The sequence below is a fragment of the Ochotona princeps genome, chromosome 11 (genome assembly GCF_030435755.1).
Source record: "Ochotona princeps isolate mOchPri1 chromosome 11, mOchPri1.hap1, whole genome shotgun sequence".
NCBI lineage: Eukaryota > Metazoa > Chordata > Mammalia > Lagomorpha > Ochotonidae > Ochotona > Ochotona princeps.
Window position 1 is genome coordinate 6,477,354 of NC_080842.1, and position 20,274 is coordinate 6,497,627.

Sequence of the window (20,274 nt, forward strand, 5' to 3'; positions counted from 1 at the left end):
TCCTGGTTCCCGGCTTCGGATCGGCGCGCGCCGGCCCGTTGCGGCTCACTTGGGGAGTGAATCATCGGACGGAAGATCTTCCTCTCTGTCTCTCCTCCTCTGTATATATCTGCCTGTAATAAAATGAATAAATCTTTAAAAAAAAAAATTTAGATCGATAAAAAACAGAAAGCATCAAATAGTTAAAATACAAGCTTCTGGTTTTCTTTCTGATTACTCTAAGAGATAGCAGATTTATAAAATAATGGCAATAGCAAGTCTAATGGTGTATGTGTGTGTGTGCGCGCGTGTGTGTGCACACGCACGCGTGAGTGAAATTAATTGCCAGAATGGCACAGGGAAGGAGGAATTGGAGTATTTAGGTATCACAAAATATACACACTATTCATCAAACAGTATAGTACGAGTCTGAGTTAGCTAAAAATGTACAAATGTACTGCAAACTCTAAAATGATTGATTAAAAACAGTTTTTAAAAGCATAAAGGCATGCTAATAAAAGAGAAATTTGAATTATGGAACCATTACAACCAGAAAATATGATAAAATTGAAACAAATAAGGGCAACAAACAGAAAGGATGAGCCGGGGAGTAAGATATTAATCTAACCACACCAATATTCACTTTGAATGCCAAAGGTCTAAATGCTCCAAGTAACAGGGAGACTGTGAGTGTTTTTTTTTTTTTTTAAAAGAAACAAGCCCCAAAAGTACATGGTCTACCAGAAACCCACTTTCAATACACAGACAACAAAGACACAAACGAACTGGACGTAGATGGGAAAGATACGCCATGCTGGTGTCAGAGAAAAGTTGGAACAGCCCTCACCACAGGGAGCTCATCAGAGACAAGTAAATAGGATTAATTCTCCAAAAAGACTACCCCAGTGTGGGGATACCCAACAACAGAGTGTCCAACACGTGAGGCACAAACTGATTGAACTGTAAAGATACATTCACCACAAGAGTTGGGATTTCAGCGTGCTCCTAATCAACATAAACAGATACCGCAGGCAGAAAATCAGAACGGATATGGCTGAATTCAATAAACCACCCATCAACTTGATATTAAAAAAAAATTCATAGACTGAATCATCCAACAATCTTCTGAAACCCCTACAGAATTGTGTCAAACCACACTCCAGCCATACACATATCCTAATAAAATAACAAATAATACAAGCCTCAGACGAGGATGGAAATAAACACAAATCAATAACAGAAATATTCACAAAACACTTGGAAACTAAAACAGGGTCAAAGAAGAATATTCAATGCAAGGGCCCGGCGGCGTGGCCTAGCGGCTAAAGTCCTCGCCTTGAAAGCCCCGGGATCCCATATGGGCGCCGGTTCTAATCCCGGCAGCTCCACTTCCCATCCAGCTCCCTGATTGTGGCCTGGGAAAGCAGTTGAGGACGGCCCAATGCATTGGGACACTGCACCCGCGTGGGAGACCCGGAAGAGGTTCCATGTTCCCGGCATCGGATTGGCGCAGCACCGGCCGTTGCGGCTCACTTGGGGAGTGAATCATCGGATGGAAGATCTTCCTCTCTGTCTCTCCTCTGGCTGTAATAAAATGAATAAATCTTAAAAAAAAAAAAAAAAAGAAAAATATTCAATGCAAACCAGTAAGCTTTTTTTTAACGTTTATTTATTAGCATCTCCTCGAAAGGCAAAATGGAAGGTAAAGAGACAGGAAAGAGAGAGAGAGATTCCATTTTTTTACTCTCTCCCGCATTAAATGCCTCCCAACAAAGCCAAGTTTTGGCCAGGTTGAAGCGAAGAGTCAAGAAGTACGTCAGGGTCGCCAGGTTGGTGGCAGGTGCCCAGGAACTTGTGCCATGATCTGTTGCCTCACACAGTGACTTGTTAAGAAGCTGGATGGGAAACAGAGGTGCCAGGCAGTTTAAATTACTGCATCAAAACACCCAACCCAGGAAACATTCGTAATTAAATGAGAATGAAAACACAGCTTATCAAAAATTCGTGGCATGCACTAAAAACAGTACTTAGAACAAAATCTATAGCGTTGAATGAATATAATTAGAAAAGAAGAAAAATCTATCACTCACCTAAGTTTCTGCTTTAGAAAACCAGAAAAAAAGGAGGATGGCAAATTAAATCCAAAACAAGCAGAAGAAAAGAAACAAAAATTAGAGCACTAAATGAAATTAGAAACAGGAAATCAATCGAGAAAAGCAATTGAATCCAAAAGCCAATTCTTTAAAAAGACAGATTTGATCTAGCTTCTGAATAGAGACTTGTCGGAAATGAAAGCAGGGATACACCACAGATCGCAGAGTATTAAAGGGGCAATAAGGGAAAACTGTGAGCAACTCTATGCTCCCCAGCTCGACAACCTCAAATGAAATAGACCAATTTCCGGAAGTAAAAAAAAAATCTAACCATCACATCAGAAGAAATAGTCCATGCGGATGAGTCTACATCTACGGAAGAAATTAAGTTAATAATCCATTTCTTTCAAAGCAAAAGTGAACCTGCTAAGTTCACTGCCCAGTCCTCAAACACATTTTACAAAGAAGTTGTATCAATTCTCTATCATCTCTTTTAGAGGACATTTGTGCCCCGACTCATTCTGTGAGGCTAGCATTACCTTAAGATGTTACAAGAAAAGGAAACCATAGACCAGTCTCTCTGGTGATCATGCACGCAAAAAAACCTCACCCAAATGTTAGCAAACTGAATCCAACAATGCATGAAAAATCATGTGGCACCAAGCCAGACATGATTGTACATTCAAACCAACCAATGCATCCCATCTCATCCACAGGCTAAAATAGAAATATGATCGCATCAGGAGGTGACTTAACATGATACCCACTCAGGATTAAAATCCACAGTAACCTAGAAGTAAAGGGAGATTTCCTGACATCAATAAGGGATACCTCCAAAACTCTTACAGCTAACATCACACTAAACAGGGGGAAACTCAAACCTTTTCACTGATGACCTCTTGGCATTGCTCAATATTATGATGAAAGTCATGGTTAATGCAATAAGGCAAGAAAATGAAATAAAAGGAAAAAAAGAAATCAATTGAGAACTCAATAAAACTACGTGTCTGCAGATGACGCAGTTGTCCCTGAATGATTTTTATCTAATCCAAAGAATTGATCAAACAAAAGAAACCTTACCACAACTCCTGGAGCTCACAAGTAATTATTTCAGGGTTATGGGTGCAGGCTAAAACACAAAAATCAATTTCCCTTCTACCTATCAGAAATGAACAAGAAGAATATGAAATTAAAACACATACCAGGACCAGCGTTGTGGCACAGCAGTTAAAGGCATCGTCAGTGGTACTAGTGACCCATTCAGGCCTCAAGTCCTGGCTGCTCCATTGCTAATCCAACCCCCTGCTAATGGCCCTGCAGAAGCAGTACAAGATGACCCAGGCATTTGGGCCTCTGTCACGCATCCAGGAAACCAGAAAGAAGCTGCGGGCTCCTGGCTTCTGTCTGAGCAAACCTATCGTTTGGAAAGGCAACAGAAAATGGTGCTTGGACCCCTCCATCCATATAGGAAACCCAGATGGAGATCCTGGCTCATGGCTTTGGCCTGGCCCAGCCCTGCTTGTTGTGTCCACTTAGGGAACAGACAAGCAGATGAACAAGGACAGACACTTCTCTCTCTCTCTCTTCCTGTTTGTCTTTCCCAGTCTCTGCCATAGGCCAGCCCCTGCTGCTTTCCCAGGTGTTACAGCATGGGGCTGGACTGAAAGTGCAGCACCAAGAGAGAAACTGGAGCCCACATCGGGCACTGGCACTGCAGATGACAGCTCATGTGCTGTGTCGCCGTGCTGAGCCCTCTTTCTTTATGTTACATGATTTTATTTCCTGATGACATGGATACATCAGACCGAGCCACAAACATCCAGACACAGACCTCCTGAGTCTGACTTTAGGCACCTTAATTCTCCAAGCCATGCTGCCATGAGCAATACTGCATTCCATCTGAGAAGCAACCGCATGAATCTTTGTCATTATTAAATATGTGTTATATACAATTGTGCCTTCCGCATACATTTCATTGACCGAAGAACAAAAACAAATTCATTCTTTTCTAGCCAAGCACCCTTCATCTCTGTAACGAACATCACAGATTTGTTCTGCTACCAAGACTTTCTCACTCCTGCGGTTGTCATGACTGCCCCCCTCCAACTTCCTTCTCAAAATGAGTGTGAGAATTTTGTGTTTTTCATCTCAGGATCCCTGTGGAGGAGGAAAATGGAATCTATCATGCAGCATTTACACAGTAGAGATGTTGGGGGGAAAATGTTGAGAAAATGATCGCACGCATCAGGGGTGTTCATCCCCGGGCTCCTATCCTGGAGGAAACTGCTCGGAACTAACTGTGGTCAGGGCCAAAACCATAGCCAGCAATCCTTCTCTCAGGCAGGCCACAGCATCCCAATGACAGCTGGGGACCTTCAAGCACCAAAGTCAAGGACACCACACCCTCCGTCTTATGCAGCAGTGGGCTTCTGGAGTTACCTGCTTCAGACAGGGACTTCCCTTTGGCGGCACATAATATTCATGCAAAACCAACTTGTTTAATTGCTTACACAGTGACCCAAGCAGGTTGAAACATGCTGCACACCAGGGAAACCTCACCCTCACACAACTTATTGTTATAGGGATTTGAAAAGGGCAGAAATCAAATCATGTTTCTGGCTCATTGTAGTTACATACATGGGAAAGTGGACACAGGCAGCAATCGCCAGCCAGACAGGGGTCAGACGTGCCACCAGCATGGTGGAGAGCATGCCCTATAACACTACTCACTTCTCTCGAGAGAAAGAGTAAAGGAGCTGGCATTCTGACATAGTGTGTTAAGCTGCTACCAGTAATGCCAACATTCCATACAATTTTCAGTTCAGTTCCCATCTGTTCCACTTCCAATCCAGCTCCCCGCTAAGGTGCCTAGAAACACAGCCAGGGACACCAAGGGATTGGATGTGGGGGAACCCACTAGCTTTCCACTGAACCCACTGACTTCAGCCTGGCCCAACCCAGCCCTGGCTATCGCAGACTTGTGGAAAGCAAATCAACAGGTGAAAAAAAAAACCTCTTTCTCCTTCTCTCTGTAACTCTGCCTTTCTTTCAGGTAAATAAAGAGATCTTTTGAACAAAACAGTAAATACAAGGGTTTTTTTTTTCTTCTTTAGATCAAACAAGACTACAATGGAAACACCTGAAATAATAAAAGTTTCAAAAAGAATGCTACAGCACTTTGCAAAAGAATTTGTGGCAATGAAAATGCAACTTAAGGGTAAAATTGAGAAAACGAAGCAGCATATTTTGGCTTTTTATTATGGGATATTTAACGGACAGCTTGGCAATAAACGTTAACATCTTTCTAATAGTCGGAAATGCACTTGCGTAAAGTCAAAAATTCACCTTGACTCACTGACACAGCTGAAGCTTAAACTATGCTGCTCCTCCCCAGAGAAATTACACCACAAGGCAAAATAATAATAATAATAATAATAGCATTTTTAAAAAACGCTTAGCTTTGGGCCCGGCGGCGTGGCCTAGCAGCTAAAGTCCTCGCCTTGAACGCCCCGGGATCCCATATGGGCACAGGTTCTAATCCTGGCACCTCCATTTCCGATCCAGCTCCCTGCTTGTGGCCTGGGAAAGCAGTCGAGGACGGCCCAAAGCTTTGGGCCCCTGCACCCGCGTGGGAGACCTGGAAGAGGTTCCATGTTCCCGGCATTGGATTGGCGCGCACCGGCCCGTTGCGGCTCACTTGGGGATTGAAACATCGGATGGAAGATCTTCCTCTCTGTCTCTCCTCCTTTCTATATATCCGGCTTTCCAATAATAATAAAATCAAAAAAAACTTATAAAAAAAAAACAACGCTTAGCTTCACTCAATTAATGTGGAACAGGAAGGAGTTGGAGGAGTAGGCAGGGTGGTGGCACGGGACAAAGAAAGAAGGGTATGCAAAGAGAAGGGAGGAGCCCAGAAGAAATAACCCCAGTAGGATATGTATCCCAAATGTCAGTTTGAAGCAGGTGGAGTGGAAGTCCCTCTGTGCTGCAACACAGTGAGAAAGCAAAGAACTTAAACGTATGACCCACCTCCTCAATACAATTCATTGAAGAGTTAGGTCAACTGTCTTGATAAAAGACCGAGAAGAAATCATCACACCATTAAGAATCAAATTACACAACACACCCCATGAGTGTTCCCAGGGTTCACCTGCTGAGTAAGTTACCTTGCCCTGAAATTTCAGTACAGAAATTGGGCTCAGTCTGAGCAAATGGGGAGAGTGCCTTGCTGCCTCGAGAAGAAGGAAATCCCACTCCTTCAAATGAAATTTTAAATCTGGTGAAATTTCAGTAGAGTTCAGTAGAATCTGCAACTTACTCAGGCATTTATATGAGCAAAAAGTGGCTCATCCACTGCAGAAAGGAAAAGGCTAAATCAACTGCCATGGAAGAGGGTAAGAGCTGTGATTCGTTCTCAGAGATTAAGACTTAATTCCAAGGCAGAGAGAAGAAACCAGTGCAGGCTGGACCATATCAAAGCTTGTAGAATCATGCAACCGAACAAAGAGGTCTGATTTAGACTCTTGCAAATGCAGAAGCATTAACATAGGGCAAAGATGACCCCACAAATGACAAGGAAAAAGGGAACAGCAGAGAGTGAGGGGAAAATTGGTTCACTGCATGGAACACAACGTTGATGCTTAGCTTACACAATACACAAAAGCAGGTTCCCCACAAAGGCAAAGGGATGGATGCAGAAACTAAAAGTGTCAGATTAACTTAAGACAGCATAGTTAATGTCTGGGTGTGATGTACTGATGGAAAAGATTGCTTTCACTGTAGACACAAGCGTGTTAAATGTATCACGTACATATTAACAAGCTCGGAGTTCATAAAGCACCATGAACAGACAATATGGGAAGACAACAGAATGCGTGAGTGTTGACAATATCATAACCCAACAGGGCATAGGTAGGAATATGGAACAGAGAGATACAAGAACACCAGGGGAAACTGACAAAGCATATGAATAGGAATCACCAAGAAAGGAAAACAAAAGGGCTGATGAAGTATTTTAAAAGTTGTTCCAGATGCATAATAACTGGAGAAAAGCAATTTAAAATAACAATGGAATACTCAATATCAACTAGATTAGGAGAAAAGAAAAGAAAAGAACACTGGCTCAAGCCAAGAATGTGCAGCAATGGGAACTTTAATGTCCCATGGGTGAATGCCTAAAGGGAAAAAGACTCAGTCAAATTAAACACGAATGGCCCTTGTGCTGCAGAAACACCACGTTTTTCAGGAAGCCCATTAAGAATGCTTGTCACAGCTTTGTCCACATTGCCTCTTAGGTATCCATCCCTGAAGGAACAGGAAAATCAAAAGGCCGGAGATGCCAATGATGGGGTGATAAGCAGCCATCGGAAGCGAGAGAGTGGACATTGGAAGCCCACGAACAACATGGATGCTGTCAGGAGCCCACTGCTCCAGGATAGAGATGAACCACCATCCTGCCATGCCCACGTTGCACATGATGAATGCAGTGTGGACAGGGAGTCAGGGATAGACACTCAGCACACACTCCCAGGCCCAAGAGCCAGAGCGACACCAGCCACACTGGCAGTCCTCTCCGCACCCCTGGCATGACGTCTAGGACCTGCCCAACCTGAACACGCGACCTCAACGTACTCATGAGACAAACATCAAACAGACATCAACTGGGTCTCTTCCAAACACCTCAGATACAGGGGCGTTCTGCAGAAGCTGTCGCAGTCCCAGGCCCCTCAGCCGGATCTCCAGACACAGGAGGGACAGGAGCAGGAGAATGGGCAACCTGAATAAAGGCCAGACTTCATGCTCTGGAATATCACTTTATAGGAAAATCAGTCTGTTAGATAAAACTAACAGTGTATCAATATCGGCTCATTAGCTGTGACAAATGTACCATGGTAATGTAAGATGTTCATAATAAGGGAAAGTGGGTCAGGAGGCACAGAAACATTCTCACAATGTGTTTCTAACTTGTCTGTACATTTTGCCAATCTGGAAGTATTCTAAAATGTTTAACTATATTTTTCCAAAAACAAAAAAATCCATGTTCACACATCACATGCTAAAGGACAGCTGCCCACCCCGATTTTTAGCTTCTGAAAGGGGCTCTTCTGTAGTGGGCAAGAAGAGAGGGATAAAAGAAGGGTGCTCCCAGAGCCCAGCAGGGTGGCCTAGCAGCTAAAGTCCTCACCTTGAAAGCGCCCCGGGATCCCATATGGGCGCCGGTTCTAATCCCGGCAGCCCCGCTTCCCATCCAACTCCCTGCTTGTGGCCTGGGAAAGCAGTCGAGGACGGCCCAAAGCCTTGGGACCCTGCACCCGCGTGGGAGACCCCGAAGAGCTCCTGGCTCCCAGGTTCAGATTGGTGCAGCACCAGCCATTGCAGTTACTTGGGGAGTGAATCATTGAACGGAAGATCTTTCTCTCTGTCTCTTCTCTCTGTATATCTGACTTTGCAATAAAAAAAATAAATAAATCTTTAAAAAAAGAAGGGTGCCTCCAAATGCTCTGTGGCACAGAGGCGAAATGAGGAGGAATTGAGGCCAGACTCTGCTAACAACAGTCTCTGACCTGGCACGCCAAAGCCCTCCACCTGGGTGAGGCCTGCTGCAAGCACATGTGATCATTCATTCCTGCTGTTGAATTTGTTCCATAGCTTCTCCTTTGAGAGAAAATATAGTGACGGCGTAATGCAGACTCTCATATTCAGGTGTGAAGATTCAATGCGGTATGCATCTCTACTTCTAAATCAATGATGGACTCCCAACGAAACTGTTGGATGTATCTTGACAATAGGATATTGGACTGTCTGCCATTGTCTGTACCAGCAATGTCAAGACACACTTAAATAGCAGAATAATGGACTATGACTGCTTATGAAGGACTATACTATTATAATAATATGGGCAAAATCAGTCTGGGGGTAGCAGAGAAATTTGGTGAGGGGGTAGGGAAGTCCCAGACCCTATGGATTTGTACCATAAAAGTTTAAAATAATAATAACAAATTTTTAAAAATAAAAAAGAAAGAAATGATGGTGTTGAATCAGAAAAGCTTGATCAATGCATGAGCCTTAAATCAGTCCTAGAAAAGAAGTAGTAGATGATGAAGGATGGACATCCCCAAGCACAAAGAAAACAACAGAAAACTCTGGTCAGTATCAGGGCTCACTGAGAAAAAATGAACAAGAAAGAAGATTAGATGCTATGTGGGGAACATACTCTGCTACCAGTGCTGAGCAGACGGGCAATGTTTGCCCAGCAACTGCTGCCTTGGCCGCACACTAGCCATGGTTCCTCATCTTTATTCTGCCGCTGGCCGACTGGCATGTGTGCTTGCTGTTACCACCCTCTGAGGTTGTAGTGGATGGTGACAACATTCTGCCTGCTGAATAGAAGTTACAGGGGAGGTGCTCGGTCTTGGAGACCCTACAATAGAAGCTATGGGCAATGAGTGGGAAAGGCTTCAGGTTGCCACCCCAAAGCAAGAGCTGTGTGTTTGTTGAGTTCCAGGAAGAAGATGTGATTTTTCCAGGAAGAACAGCTGCTGACCAGAGGAAGGCAGTCGAAGGCAGAGGGGACACAGGGTGCTTATTGGACCCATTCTGCTGTTGCACACATCCCACTGTCAATTGCATTTCCCAACCTCCTCCGCAGCTTGATGAGATCGTGTGATTGACACTTCTCCCTATACCTTACTTCCAACTAAGAACAAGAGCTTGAATTAGGGCCCAAGGGAACTGGGAAAGTAAAACCTCGGGAAACTAAGTTTACAACAGATAGACATGTTGGGACTGGCCTGGTCCCTAAGGTCTACGGAGTGACAACATGTGCTCTTAGCCAATGGGAATGCAGGTTGCATGAGAGTAGACTTTACATACCCTTAACCAATTAGCGCTTAGCACAGCATCAAACATCTGTTCTTGGACAACGTGTGTTGTCCAGAGCTGAGTGTGTTCTGCAGCCTTGCTCTACAATTATGGAAGCTCAACCGGCATTGTGGAAAAGCCACTGCGTGTGACACATTCCATCCACATGGGCACCTGTTCGTGTCCCAGATGCTTCACTTCCAACCCAGCTCCCTGATAAGGAGCATCAAAAGAGCAGCAAGAGATGACCCAAGTGCCTGGGCCCCTGCAACCATGTGGAAAACCCAGATGAAGCTGCTGGCTCTGTGGCCTGACCCATTCCTGACCGTTCCCTCCATCTTGGGAGTGAACCAGCGAATGGAAGCATATCTCTCTCCTCTCTCTCTCTCCCTACCAAATAAATAATATAAATCTTTGAAGGAGGAAAGAATTGCTATAGCCTAGGTGAATACACTAATATTTATATTTACTACGCCCTTACAACAAACATGCCAGGACATCAAGAGAGTTGAAGAGACGGGAAATGTGATTTCAGCGTGCAATGCCAAGAATGTGTCTCTCCAGGAATCCGTATTAGGAAGAGCACCTGTTTTCTCCAAGTTGGAACTCAGAACCTGCAGGAACCCTTCGCCTGTGACACCCAAGGTGGGTGCAGATGTGGTGGACCTGACATCCCTCTCATGCAGACCTGATGTGACACAGGAACAACTGGGCATCGAACCCACAACTCTCACCCAGAGGAAAAGAAAAGCAGCGTCCAGAAGAAAATCGGAGGGATGAGGTGAGAAGGCGAGACAGACATCAGCAGCACTGGGACATCACGAAGCTTGCCTTACACATCTTGGAGCAGATGTCATCGTGTCTTCGTGACCTGCAGATGTCCACCTGGAGCTGCAGAAGCTAGCGCACGTCCTTTCTTTAAGATTTATTCATTTTTATTACAAAGTCAGATACACAGAGAGGAGGAGAGACACAGAGAGAAATATCTTCTGTCTGATGATTCACTCCCCAAGTGAGCCGCAACGGCCGGTGCTGGGCCAATTTGAAGCCAGAAACCCAGATAATCCTCTTCTGGGTCTCCCATGCAGGTGCAGGGTCCCAAGGCTTTGGGCCATCCTCAACTGCTTGCCCAGGCCACAGGCAAGGAGTTGGATGGGAAGCAGGGCTGCCGGGATTAGAACCGGCGCCCATATGGGATCCCGGTGTTTTCAAGGCGAGGACTTTAGCAGCTAGGCCACAGCTCCGGGTCCAGCACATATCTTTTTGATGGCTCCCCTAAGGACAGCTAGAGCTAACAGAAGGCAACGAGAGTGGCTGCCATGGGAAATACCTGGGCACTAACGCATGCCTGCTGCTCCCTGACGGGCCAGCAGAACTAACTCACCGAGAATTATCTTTGCCAAAACTATTAAACTGGCACCTACACTTTGAAGGCTGGCTCCTCCCAGCGTACACCATGGCCTTCAGTGGCAGACACTCAAGTCTCCATTAAAATTGCACCACTGCTTTTTTTTTCCTGCAGCCCCCATGTGCCAATGAGCCACAATCCTGAGCAAAGCTCTACAGCAAGTACAATGGGAAGACATGAAAAACTCCACACAGGACTCCTGCCAGTCCTTGCTGACAAGGGTCCGGGTCTCTGAGCTATTACTTCACAAGGAGCAACTAATAAGACTTGCAGCACAGGATCAGGAAGTGATCAGGATGCTGGACCCATGGGGCCTGCCTGGTAAGCATTCTCACGCTGCTCCCAGAGTCTGTTCATAGACCTCTTTCTTTCGACGTTAATAAATCACAGGGGCTTCAAAAACTTTGTGGAAACTGGAATTAGAAGATACTTTGCTTTGGTGTAAACTTGTTTTAAAATTCATGCAATGGAAGCATCTTCGACAAATTCAGAGAAACTATCATGCCTGACCTTCACAAACTTTTTGCACCAAGCTGATTGTTTGATTCTATTTGTAGATGAGCTTTTCTGAAACATCACATGACAAATACCTAACATGAGCTACCTAGAAAGGAAGAAGGCTTGTTTCAGTGCATGGCTTTGGAGGTTCACAGTTGGAGATCGAGAGTCCCAGCTGTTTGGTGTCCCATCCATGTCGTGGGGGATGGAGTTTGGTGTCTGATTGATGCAGTGGGGGTTGGAGGCGTGTGGAGCAGGCAGCACACTCAGGAATTACACAGTCTCCTGACAAAGCCACCACGATTCAGTGATAGGGACCCCACCCTAGCAACCTAATCTGCTCACCCACCTCCCAGGGGCGTCACCTTCAGGCAACATGCCTGGATCAAGCATCAGTCTCTGGCTTTGGGGGCTTAAACACCTGCATGAGTTGGGGGAGCTGGCTCCTGCTCACATCATTGCTGCCCCTTGGCTTTCCTTCCTCTCAGCCTTTCCTGTACAACCTGCATCCCAAGAAGTCACTCCTCTGCTCAAAGAAATAACTCTTACCCTTGGCAGGAAATTATCCTCAGGCTCCTTAAAACCACAGCAAAGTCCTCCGGTGATCTCCCGGAACAAAATCTCCCAACTCCCTGTACCTTCTGTAACAGGTGGGCACCCCCGTCCGCAAGCTCTACCCATGCTTCTGCATCTACGGCCAGGTCTTCAGTCACACCATTCATCCAGGGAGCAGAGACGACTTCTAATTATAGTTGCCATTGAAACATTAACATGCTTCTAATGTTTTGCAAGAAAGAAAAATAATAAGGCCCTTCTGAGTTCCATTATTTTTTCACCTCAGGATTTCAAATGTGAAAAGAAATTTTGAAGTCTAGCATGGAAGGATTTGGTCGATTAGACATATATTAGGTTTTTCTGTCCTCTTATAGGAAGGTTCAACCCTTTAAATGAGGCATACAGCTATTAGGCGTGAGCTCATCTGCTGTTTTCCTCTCCTGCCTCAGAGGGCAATGCACGAGGCTCAGAGCAAAATCCTTATCAAAAGCCGTTCTTTGGCAGCACCACAGGTGAAGCGGTCACGTGCAACACCAGCATCCTATGTGGGTGACAGTTCGTGTCAGACTGTTCCACTTCTGATCTAGCTCCCTGCTGATGGTCTGGGAACTGGAAGACGGCCCAGTGTGGGCTTCTACACCCACTTGGGAAACCCGGACAAAATTCTTGACTTCCGGCTTCAGCATGGCTCTGTCCTGGGCACTGTGGCCAGGTGGACTCTCTCTCTCTCTCTCTCTCTCTCTCTCTCTTTATACACAGTGTTATATTCCCAAAGGCTTCAAAGCCTCACAAAAACCCAAGACCCTTTTCCTCTACACTGCCCCCCGCCTAAGACACACTGCCCCCTCTCCTTTCCCTCACTCAAGCCAAACAAGCCCCCTCTCCTCTCCTCCTCTTTCCTCCTACTTGACCCCTCCCTGAGATGTACCTGTTTCATTCAGGACCCAAGGGCACAGGGGATGCCATGAAATCAGGGGTGCTGTGTTCCACTTGCAAGTGCCACAGGATTCCCAGGTGGCTACACACCTGGAAAAGCATGGCCCCTGGCCTCATCACAGAAGTCCAAACTGGTAGGCGTTCTCTCACACTCTCTCTGCCTTATTCCTTTCTTCCCCTCCTCTCTCCATGAAACACAGCTGGAGATGCCGCCAGCGCCCTCTGTCTCCCCCTCCTCCAGTCTTCCTCCTTTCTGGCAACCTTCTGGCCCACCACCTACTGACAATGTATGTTCCTTTGTGTGGGTCAACCCATGGCTCCTGCATGCAGGTGTGTCCATCTTCTCACCTTTGAAATAAATCTGTTACTATTCTTGAAGCATACATGTGTCTACACTTTGAATGCTTGACGAGGTACAAGACAAGAGCCTGGATCAGCAGCTCCTGGGAAGCAAGCACCAGAATTCATACTGTGTTGAACCCTCTCTAGGATTTCCCTTTGGGTTACTTACAAGCTGTTGGGCTCATCCCTCTTTGAGGTTCACAACACCCTGCTGTGATGAACACTAACATTGCTGGACACACAGAAAATACAGTTGACCCCACCAGGATGGCAGAGAATGCTACCAGGTTAAACCAAAGTGTAATCACATGAACACATAGACGAGCAGGAAGGCTGTGGGCTACATGGGACCTCAGTTTTCAAGAGGCACATGTTACCTGTAATTTCAGCCACCAAGGTACACACAGAGAGAGCAGATACACTGGGAGAGAGAACCAGCCTCAGAGCCTTGCAGAAGTCTTTCAGGAGAAGCTGGGAGACCAGAGAGCATCAGAAGGAGCCCTGGATTCTTACCGTGTGCCTTTTTGCAAGCTGGGCAGCTGCGCGGCCAGACAGCACAGGAGGGAGTGCCCCGCTCTGCAGGGAGGAGGAAGTCATTCTAAGTGCCCACTTAATGGGAACGCATTGAAAGCTGCTTTGCTGATGTGGAACACTGTTAATGGCAGATCTATTGTAATTGCCCTGCTTTCTCGATCCCATGCATGCTAGACTCAGCAAACCCTAGGATGTTAACAAGAAAACTTGGGATCCAGTCAGAAAAACTGATTGAGCCACTGATGTTAGTTTTGGGGATCTCTGATGTTCGACTCAGGTGTTTGCTTTACTTTTTGTTTTGTTTGGTTTGGTCCTTTTCAAGTTTTCAGTGTTTAGACATCACTTTTCTAATTCAAGTAGCAAGGCAGGGCTGGACAGTGCACCCAAGGCATTATAGATATACATAAGTGAGAAAGACAGGCAAACAGACATCTGTTAGCTCACTCCTCACTTGTCTGCAACAGCCAGTAGGGAGCAGGACTGAAGCCAGAAGCAAGAAACTCCTTGCCAGTCCCCCATGTGGGTAACAGAGACCTAGTTATTTGTGATATCACCACTGCCTCCCAACAGTCTACATGCACAGGGAGCCAGAATCAGGAGCCAGTGTTGAAAACAAAAGCCAGGACAAATGGCCCCTCAAACACTTGCAAAGCATTCCAGAGAGACCCGTGCAGGACCCTGTCTTAGAGGGGTGTGGGCACAGCTGTGGAGTCTTACCCTCCAGCTTGGTTGGACCTGGGTGGTGTGCATACAGGGTCTTCTGCCTCACCTTGGAAATCTGGAGCCACCTTGAAACTGAATGCTTTGTTCTTTCTCTATCATCCCCACCCATTCTCAGCAATGCCCCTTCTTAGACTTTATTAGCACATGGGTCGGCACCATGGTACATCAGGCTAATCCTCCACCTGTGCGGTGCCAGCATCTTACATGATGCCCATTTGTGTCCTGGCTGCTCCACTCCCAATCCAGCTCCCTGCAAATGCTCATGAGAAAGCAGCAAAGGAGGTCTCATGTGCTCGGGCCCTATACCCATGTGAGAGATTTGGAAGATCAGTGCAGTTCCCATTGTTGCAGCTATTTGGGGAGTGAACCAGTAGATATAAGATCTCTTTCATTCTCTCTGTAAGTCAGTTTTTAAAATAAAAATAAATAAATCTTTCTTTTAAAAATGCATTAGTAGCCTTCTTTTCAGAGACTGTACCCTCACCATCTCCAGAGATGTTATAGCCAATCATGTCCTAAAGATAATAACCTCCGACCTTGTATGAAATTCACCCACATGACCCTAAAGCTAAGCCAATGTCACTGTGTAATGATAAATGAAAATCTACTGTTGTAGAATATGTAGCGTCTGGTCGCTGTGGAACACTTTCCAGGACTCACTGTCATTGAGCTCATGTCTCCTGGGTCTCAGTCACTCATCCCATGCTCCGAATCAGCCTCATAGCAACATTTCCAAGGAGTCTATTTCATTAGTAATACTCATAAAATGCAACATGTTGATGAATCCATATCAGCAGAAATGAGGGAAGTTCTTCATTTCAAAGGTGGGCATTTTCCCTTTCAGCTAATTAATCTCACATTCACTTCCCACACTTGGTTGATTCTCAACAGGAAGAACAGACAGGCAGCTCTTCACGAGTCCCACATCCACGGATGAAAAACACCCCAAAACTAAAAATTCCAGAATGTTTCAAATCGCAAACCTTGAATTTATCTATAACAACAATGACACTCAATTCACATACAAAAAGCTACGTGTAGGCACTGACTTGGGTGTTACAGGTAATCCAAAGACAAACAAAAGCATGAGGGTGGACGTATGTAGGCTCTGTGCAGAAGCTGCATCATAGTGTAGAAAGGATTTGAGTACCAGCAGATAGGAGCATCCACGAGACGGGTTAGGATGCAACCCTCAGGCCAGTCCCCAGGAAGAGATGCGGACAGTAACCTTTTGCAAAGATACTGGTTTTAAGAGTTCTCCTTGAAGAGCAAAATTTGTCTTCATCCAAACACTGCTGCAGAGAACCCACTTATGGCCAGCATCAGGGTGCCAATCAGTCTTCTTTGGCAGCTTCCAGAGTATTTTCATCAATCATATTTCAGTGGATCTCATTTGGATACTACAAATCCCAGAGGATATGCAAGGTTGGTTGACTGCCTTTCTGTGTGTGTGAGTGTATGTATATATGAGAAAGATACCATATTTATTTTCATTGTGCATGGAGCAACATTTTTCATTGTGCATGAAACAACAATTTTCATTGTGCATGGAAGAGTTGAGGGGTGGTAACTAGCATTTGTCAGAAACATCCAACAATCAGAAAATTTTAGGCTAAGCCCCTCCCACCTCAACTACATTCATGTTAGGATGCTCAGAGGCCCACGCTTCCTTCTAAACAGAGCATGCCTGCAGCACCCCATTCCTTCCAGGGGATCACAGGCCAACCTCCTTCTCTCATCTCCTCTTCCTAACAAGGAATAAAGAAATATCTTAAAGCATTCTTCCATCCTCAGAAGCCTGCATTGCAGGAGCTTCTGGGCCTGGAAATTCTGCAGTACCTCGACAGATCAAGTCTTTCTTCTGATTCACACTCTTAGGGTATTGGTCACTCTGTAGACAGACACCGTTACTGCTGAGCGCCTCACACCACCCCACTTCACTATACGGCCTTGCAGAGGCTCGTTGGCTTAACTTGAGAGCCATGGTGGAGCTGGCACGGATGCATTCTGTCCTGTATCCCTGCAGGAAGCTCAGAGATGAGCAAATGAGGCACACAACCAACAGCAAAGGTACTGAGTCCCCAGGGGAAGAGGTGTGTATTCACAAGGCAGTGGCTGTAGGAAGCACTGAGAGCAGGGAATGCTGTCTCCATGGCCTCACTCCCAACCGTACAGGACACACCATGCTGTGCAGGCTCTGAAAATCTGCCCCCAAGAGCAGCAAAAGAGCACACTTGAGCCCTACGACAATGTGACTCTCTTCCCCAGGGTGGGGAAAAGCCATCCTTACCTCGTAGTGGGCCACACGTTGAGACTCCGAGATCAGCTGTGCGCTGCACACCTTGCAGTAACTGTCTGTGAATAAATCCTGATCGATATCGGAGGACTTCATCAGGCTAAAGGAGAATCGACAGGGAAAAAAGAAGAAGAAGAAAAATGAGTCCAGGACACTCACATCAAGGCTAAATATCAACCATGTAAAAAACCAGGACGTCCAGACCAGTGTAGTGTGGTGATGGCAATACTCACAGTGTTGAAGTGTAGGGATCTAATACCTATGGTTTATAACTCTCACGGATGCCCTGGCACCCCACAAATAGGAGTCCAGGTTTGAACAAAGTCAGATTTACATCTAGTGCTTTGACAAGGACTTACATGAAACGATATTTTCACAAGCCAATTATCCTAAGCACTCAATTTACCCTACAAGAAATGGGTTAAATGCATTGTAACGCCAACACTGCAATACGACCTGTCTCCCAAATCCAAATTCAAGTCAAATCCTTCCTTAAGAGCCTCTTCAAGAAACAAGAAAGGGTTTGCTGTTAACAAGAAAAAGAAGTTCATAAAAAAAAAAACACTGTGTATAGAACTATATTACATTTCAAATGTGCAGTTGCATAGAAAAATATTCCAGTAAATTCTAACAAAATGTTGGTAATACTAATCTTCAGGAGATTATAGATAATTGCTTTTGTAATTGTCTTCAGTTGTACAAATTTTCTATAATGAACATATATTGCATCAGTAGCCAAGGAGCAAGTTAGCTTTGTCAAGAGCCTTAATAAGTAGCATAAAATCTAGTTTTCAGTTCATGGCTCTACTTAAGAAATTAAACAATAAAATCAGACTGAACTGTAGCATTCCTTCCATCCTCATTCCCTGTATCACGTGGAAAGCTCAACATTTGAGCCAACTCTCCTACCAAGAATTACAAAGTTCACAATGGCCACATCCATCACTCCACATCACTGTCATGTTCTCCGCTTCCAAACTCTGCATTAAAATGCATCCCAGGACCCTCCCGTGACACCCCGACCCCTGCCAGTAAATGCGATCTAAGGCATGCCTTGTGTCCTCACCCTGGAGACACAAACAAGGACCCAGAAAGCTCTCACCAGTGCACGAGTTCTCCTTCATTTCCCCTCCGACTTTCAGGCCAAAAGCAAGCTTGGGACTAGGCAGAATGCCAGAGAGAGAAGTAGGAGAAACAGACAACAGTGATGTGATGGGCACCCTGGAGTTCATCCCCCTTAAAAGATCGCTCCCAACAGCATTGCTGGTGGTTGGCATGGCCAGGAACACTCCCCAGCCTGCAGGTTTTCAATTTCCATCCCCCCGACACCTATCCCATTTCTCCTGCTACCACAAGATGCTGGGTGAGTCCTTCTACCCTCTGTGTCTCAATTCCCCTCCCTAAAGAAATCGAAGCATATCTACCATGCTTCATTAGAGAATGATAACGAGGATAAAGAGGGAAAAGCATAAAAAGGTGCTACATAAAGTATAAAAATCAGCATCTAAGGAGGCTCATATTTTTAATAAACATTCTGATATTGGTCAAGTCACAAATGTTGCAACAAAACAGAAGATGACAGTGCATTATAAGTGACTTTGATCAAGAGCTGGCCTCACTAAATAAAGCATCTGCTTGAAGTAAAAGATTGCCCACTTCAAAGCTCCAAATGCACTTTCTGTCCTTGGCCTTGGCTACAGAGGTCCCATCATGGTATCTGTATTCAGCGATTCGGAAGCAGCCACAGCTCCTGCTCCAAGACGACAGGATCTCCAGTTTGTCAGTACCCTACACTGCCGACAGCTATGCCACCTGCTGTATCTCATGGCCAATGTGGACTTGTTATTTCTGGAAGGAGCATTCCTGGCAGATGGCTCCACTGGCCTAGAGTCCAGCACCTGCTGTGCCTGGACATCTACTCCTTCCCTCCAAAGGTAAACTGTTCCAGGAAGGCCATGGACTTCCCCTCAGTTGGCGTCAGAATCTGCCCGACTTCAGCTTTCATTCAGTCCCTCTCTCTGTAGATATCACCCAGCACAAATGTTACTCCTTTCTCACGGGACAACTCCCCCCACCTCAAGTTGCAGAGAAGTCTCCTCGTCTGATTGCAAGCCCCACCCTGTGCAACCATCTGGGTATGCGTCTTGTTCAGGATATTCTATCTTCAAAAGTAGTGCCAAGAAGAGGGGCACCCCAACGATAGTTTCGGCCGTGCAGCAGACCATACGAGCCAAGGATAAATCCCGAGTGCTGATTGCCATTTGTCACGGTCCCTACGCACAATCCTAGAAGGCAAGTGTAGAAAAGGGGTTCTGACAATAGAAAAACATAGTACAACATTTTCAAGTGTCCAATGGAACAGAAAATTTACTAAGGCATCTTTTTCTTTAAAGCCAAACTCCTCTAAGTGGTTGTGTTTAAATATTCCCGTGTTCTCTGCTACTTCCAATAAGGAAACAGAAGAAGACAGATTCATGGGTGACCTGGTTAATAGGACTCTCCAAACTCCCTGCACACTCCTTCCTCATTATACAACCAACTGCAGAAATCAAACACTGTGAAAGGATATTCAAGGTACGTGTCGGACAGAGCGGGCCCGTAGGAGTCTGTGTCTCCGTAAAGCAGCTGTGCAGCAGAAATAACTCTAAAGGCAGAATATGAAATGTGTATACTAAAAAAAAATTTCAAAGGAAGAGAAAATATCATGGCGTGTTCCACTGCTTTAAATAAGAATATTGAGTTGGATAAGTCCATATGCAATTGGAAAGTCAGTAAAGACCCCTCTGAGATCCGGGAAACCCACAGGAAATACCTAAAGGACTTTAACCCCAGTGGGAGCCAATCACTGGACATGAGTCAGCCTGGTTGGATGACCAAAGGGCCCCACTTCCTGGCTCAGACTAAGATTGTTTGTGTAGGGATGCCCAGCATCACTGGCTTCTAGAAATGCAGCAAAACTTGGTGATTTTTTTTTTTTTTTTTTTTTTTTTTTTTTTTGGTTTTTGGTTTTGTTGACTTTTGTTTTAAAGAGAGAAAACAGGATTGTC

The 20,274-nt window shown here is 45.4% G+C and overlaps 1 protein-coding gene across 1 annotated transcript in view; it reads right to left on the reverse strand.

Moving 5' to 3' along the window:
* Positions 1–17,323, reverse strand: part of ZMAT4 (zinc finger matrin-type 4) — a 336,711-nt gene extending 319,388 nt beyond the window's left edge. Inside the window, exon 1 of the mRNA XM_004592728.2 lies at positions 17,222–17,323. Coding sequence (XP_004592785.2) covers positions 17,222–17,323 — 102 coding nt within the window. The remainder of the gene's footprint in view (positions 1–17,221) is intronic.
* Positions 17,324–20,274: the final 2,951 nt, after the last annotated feature.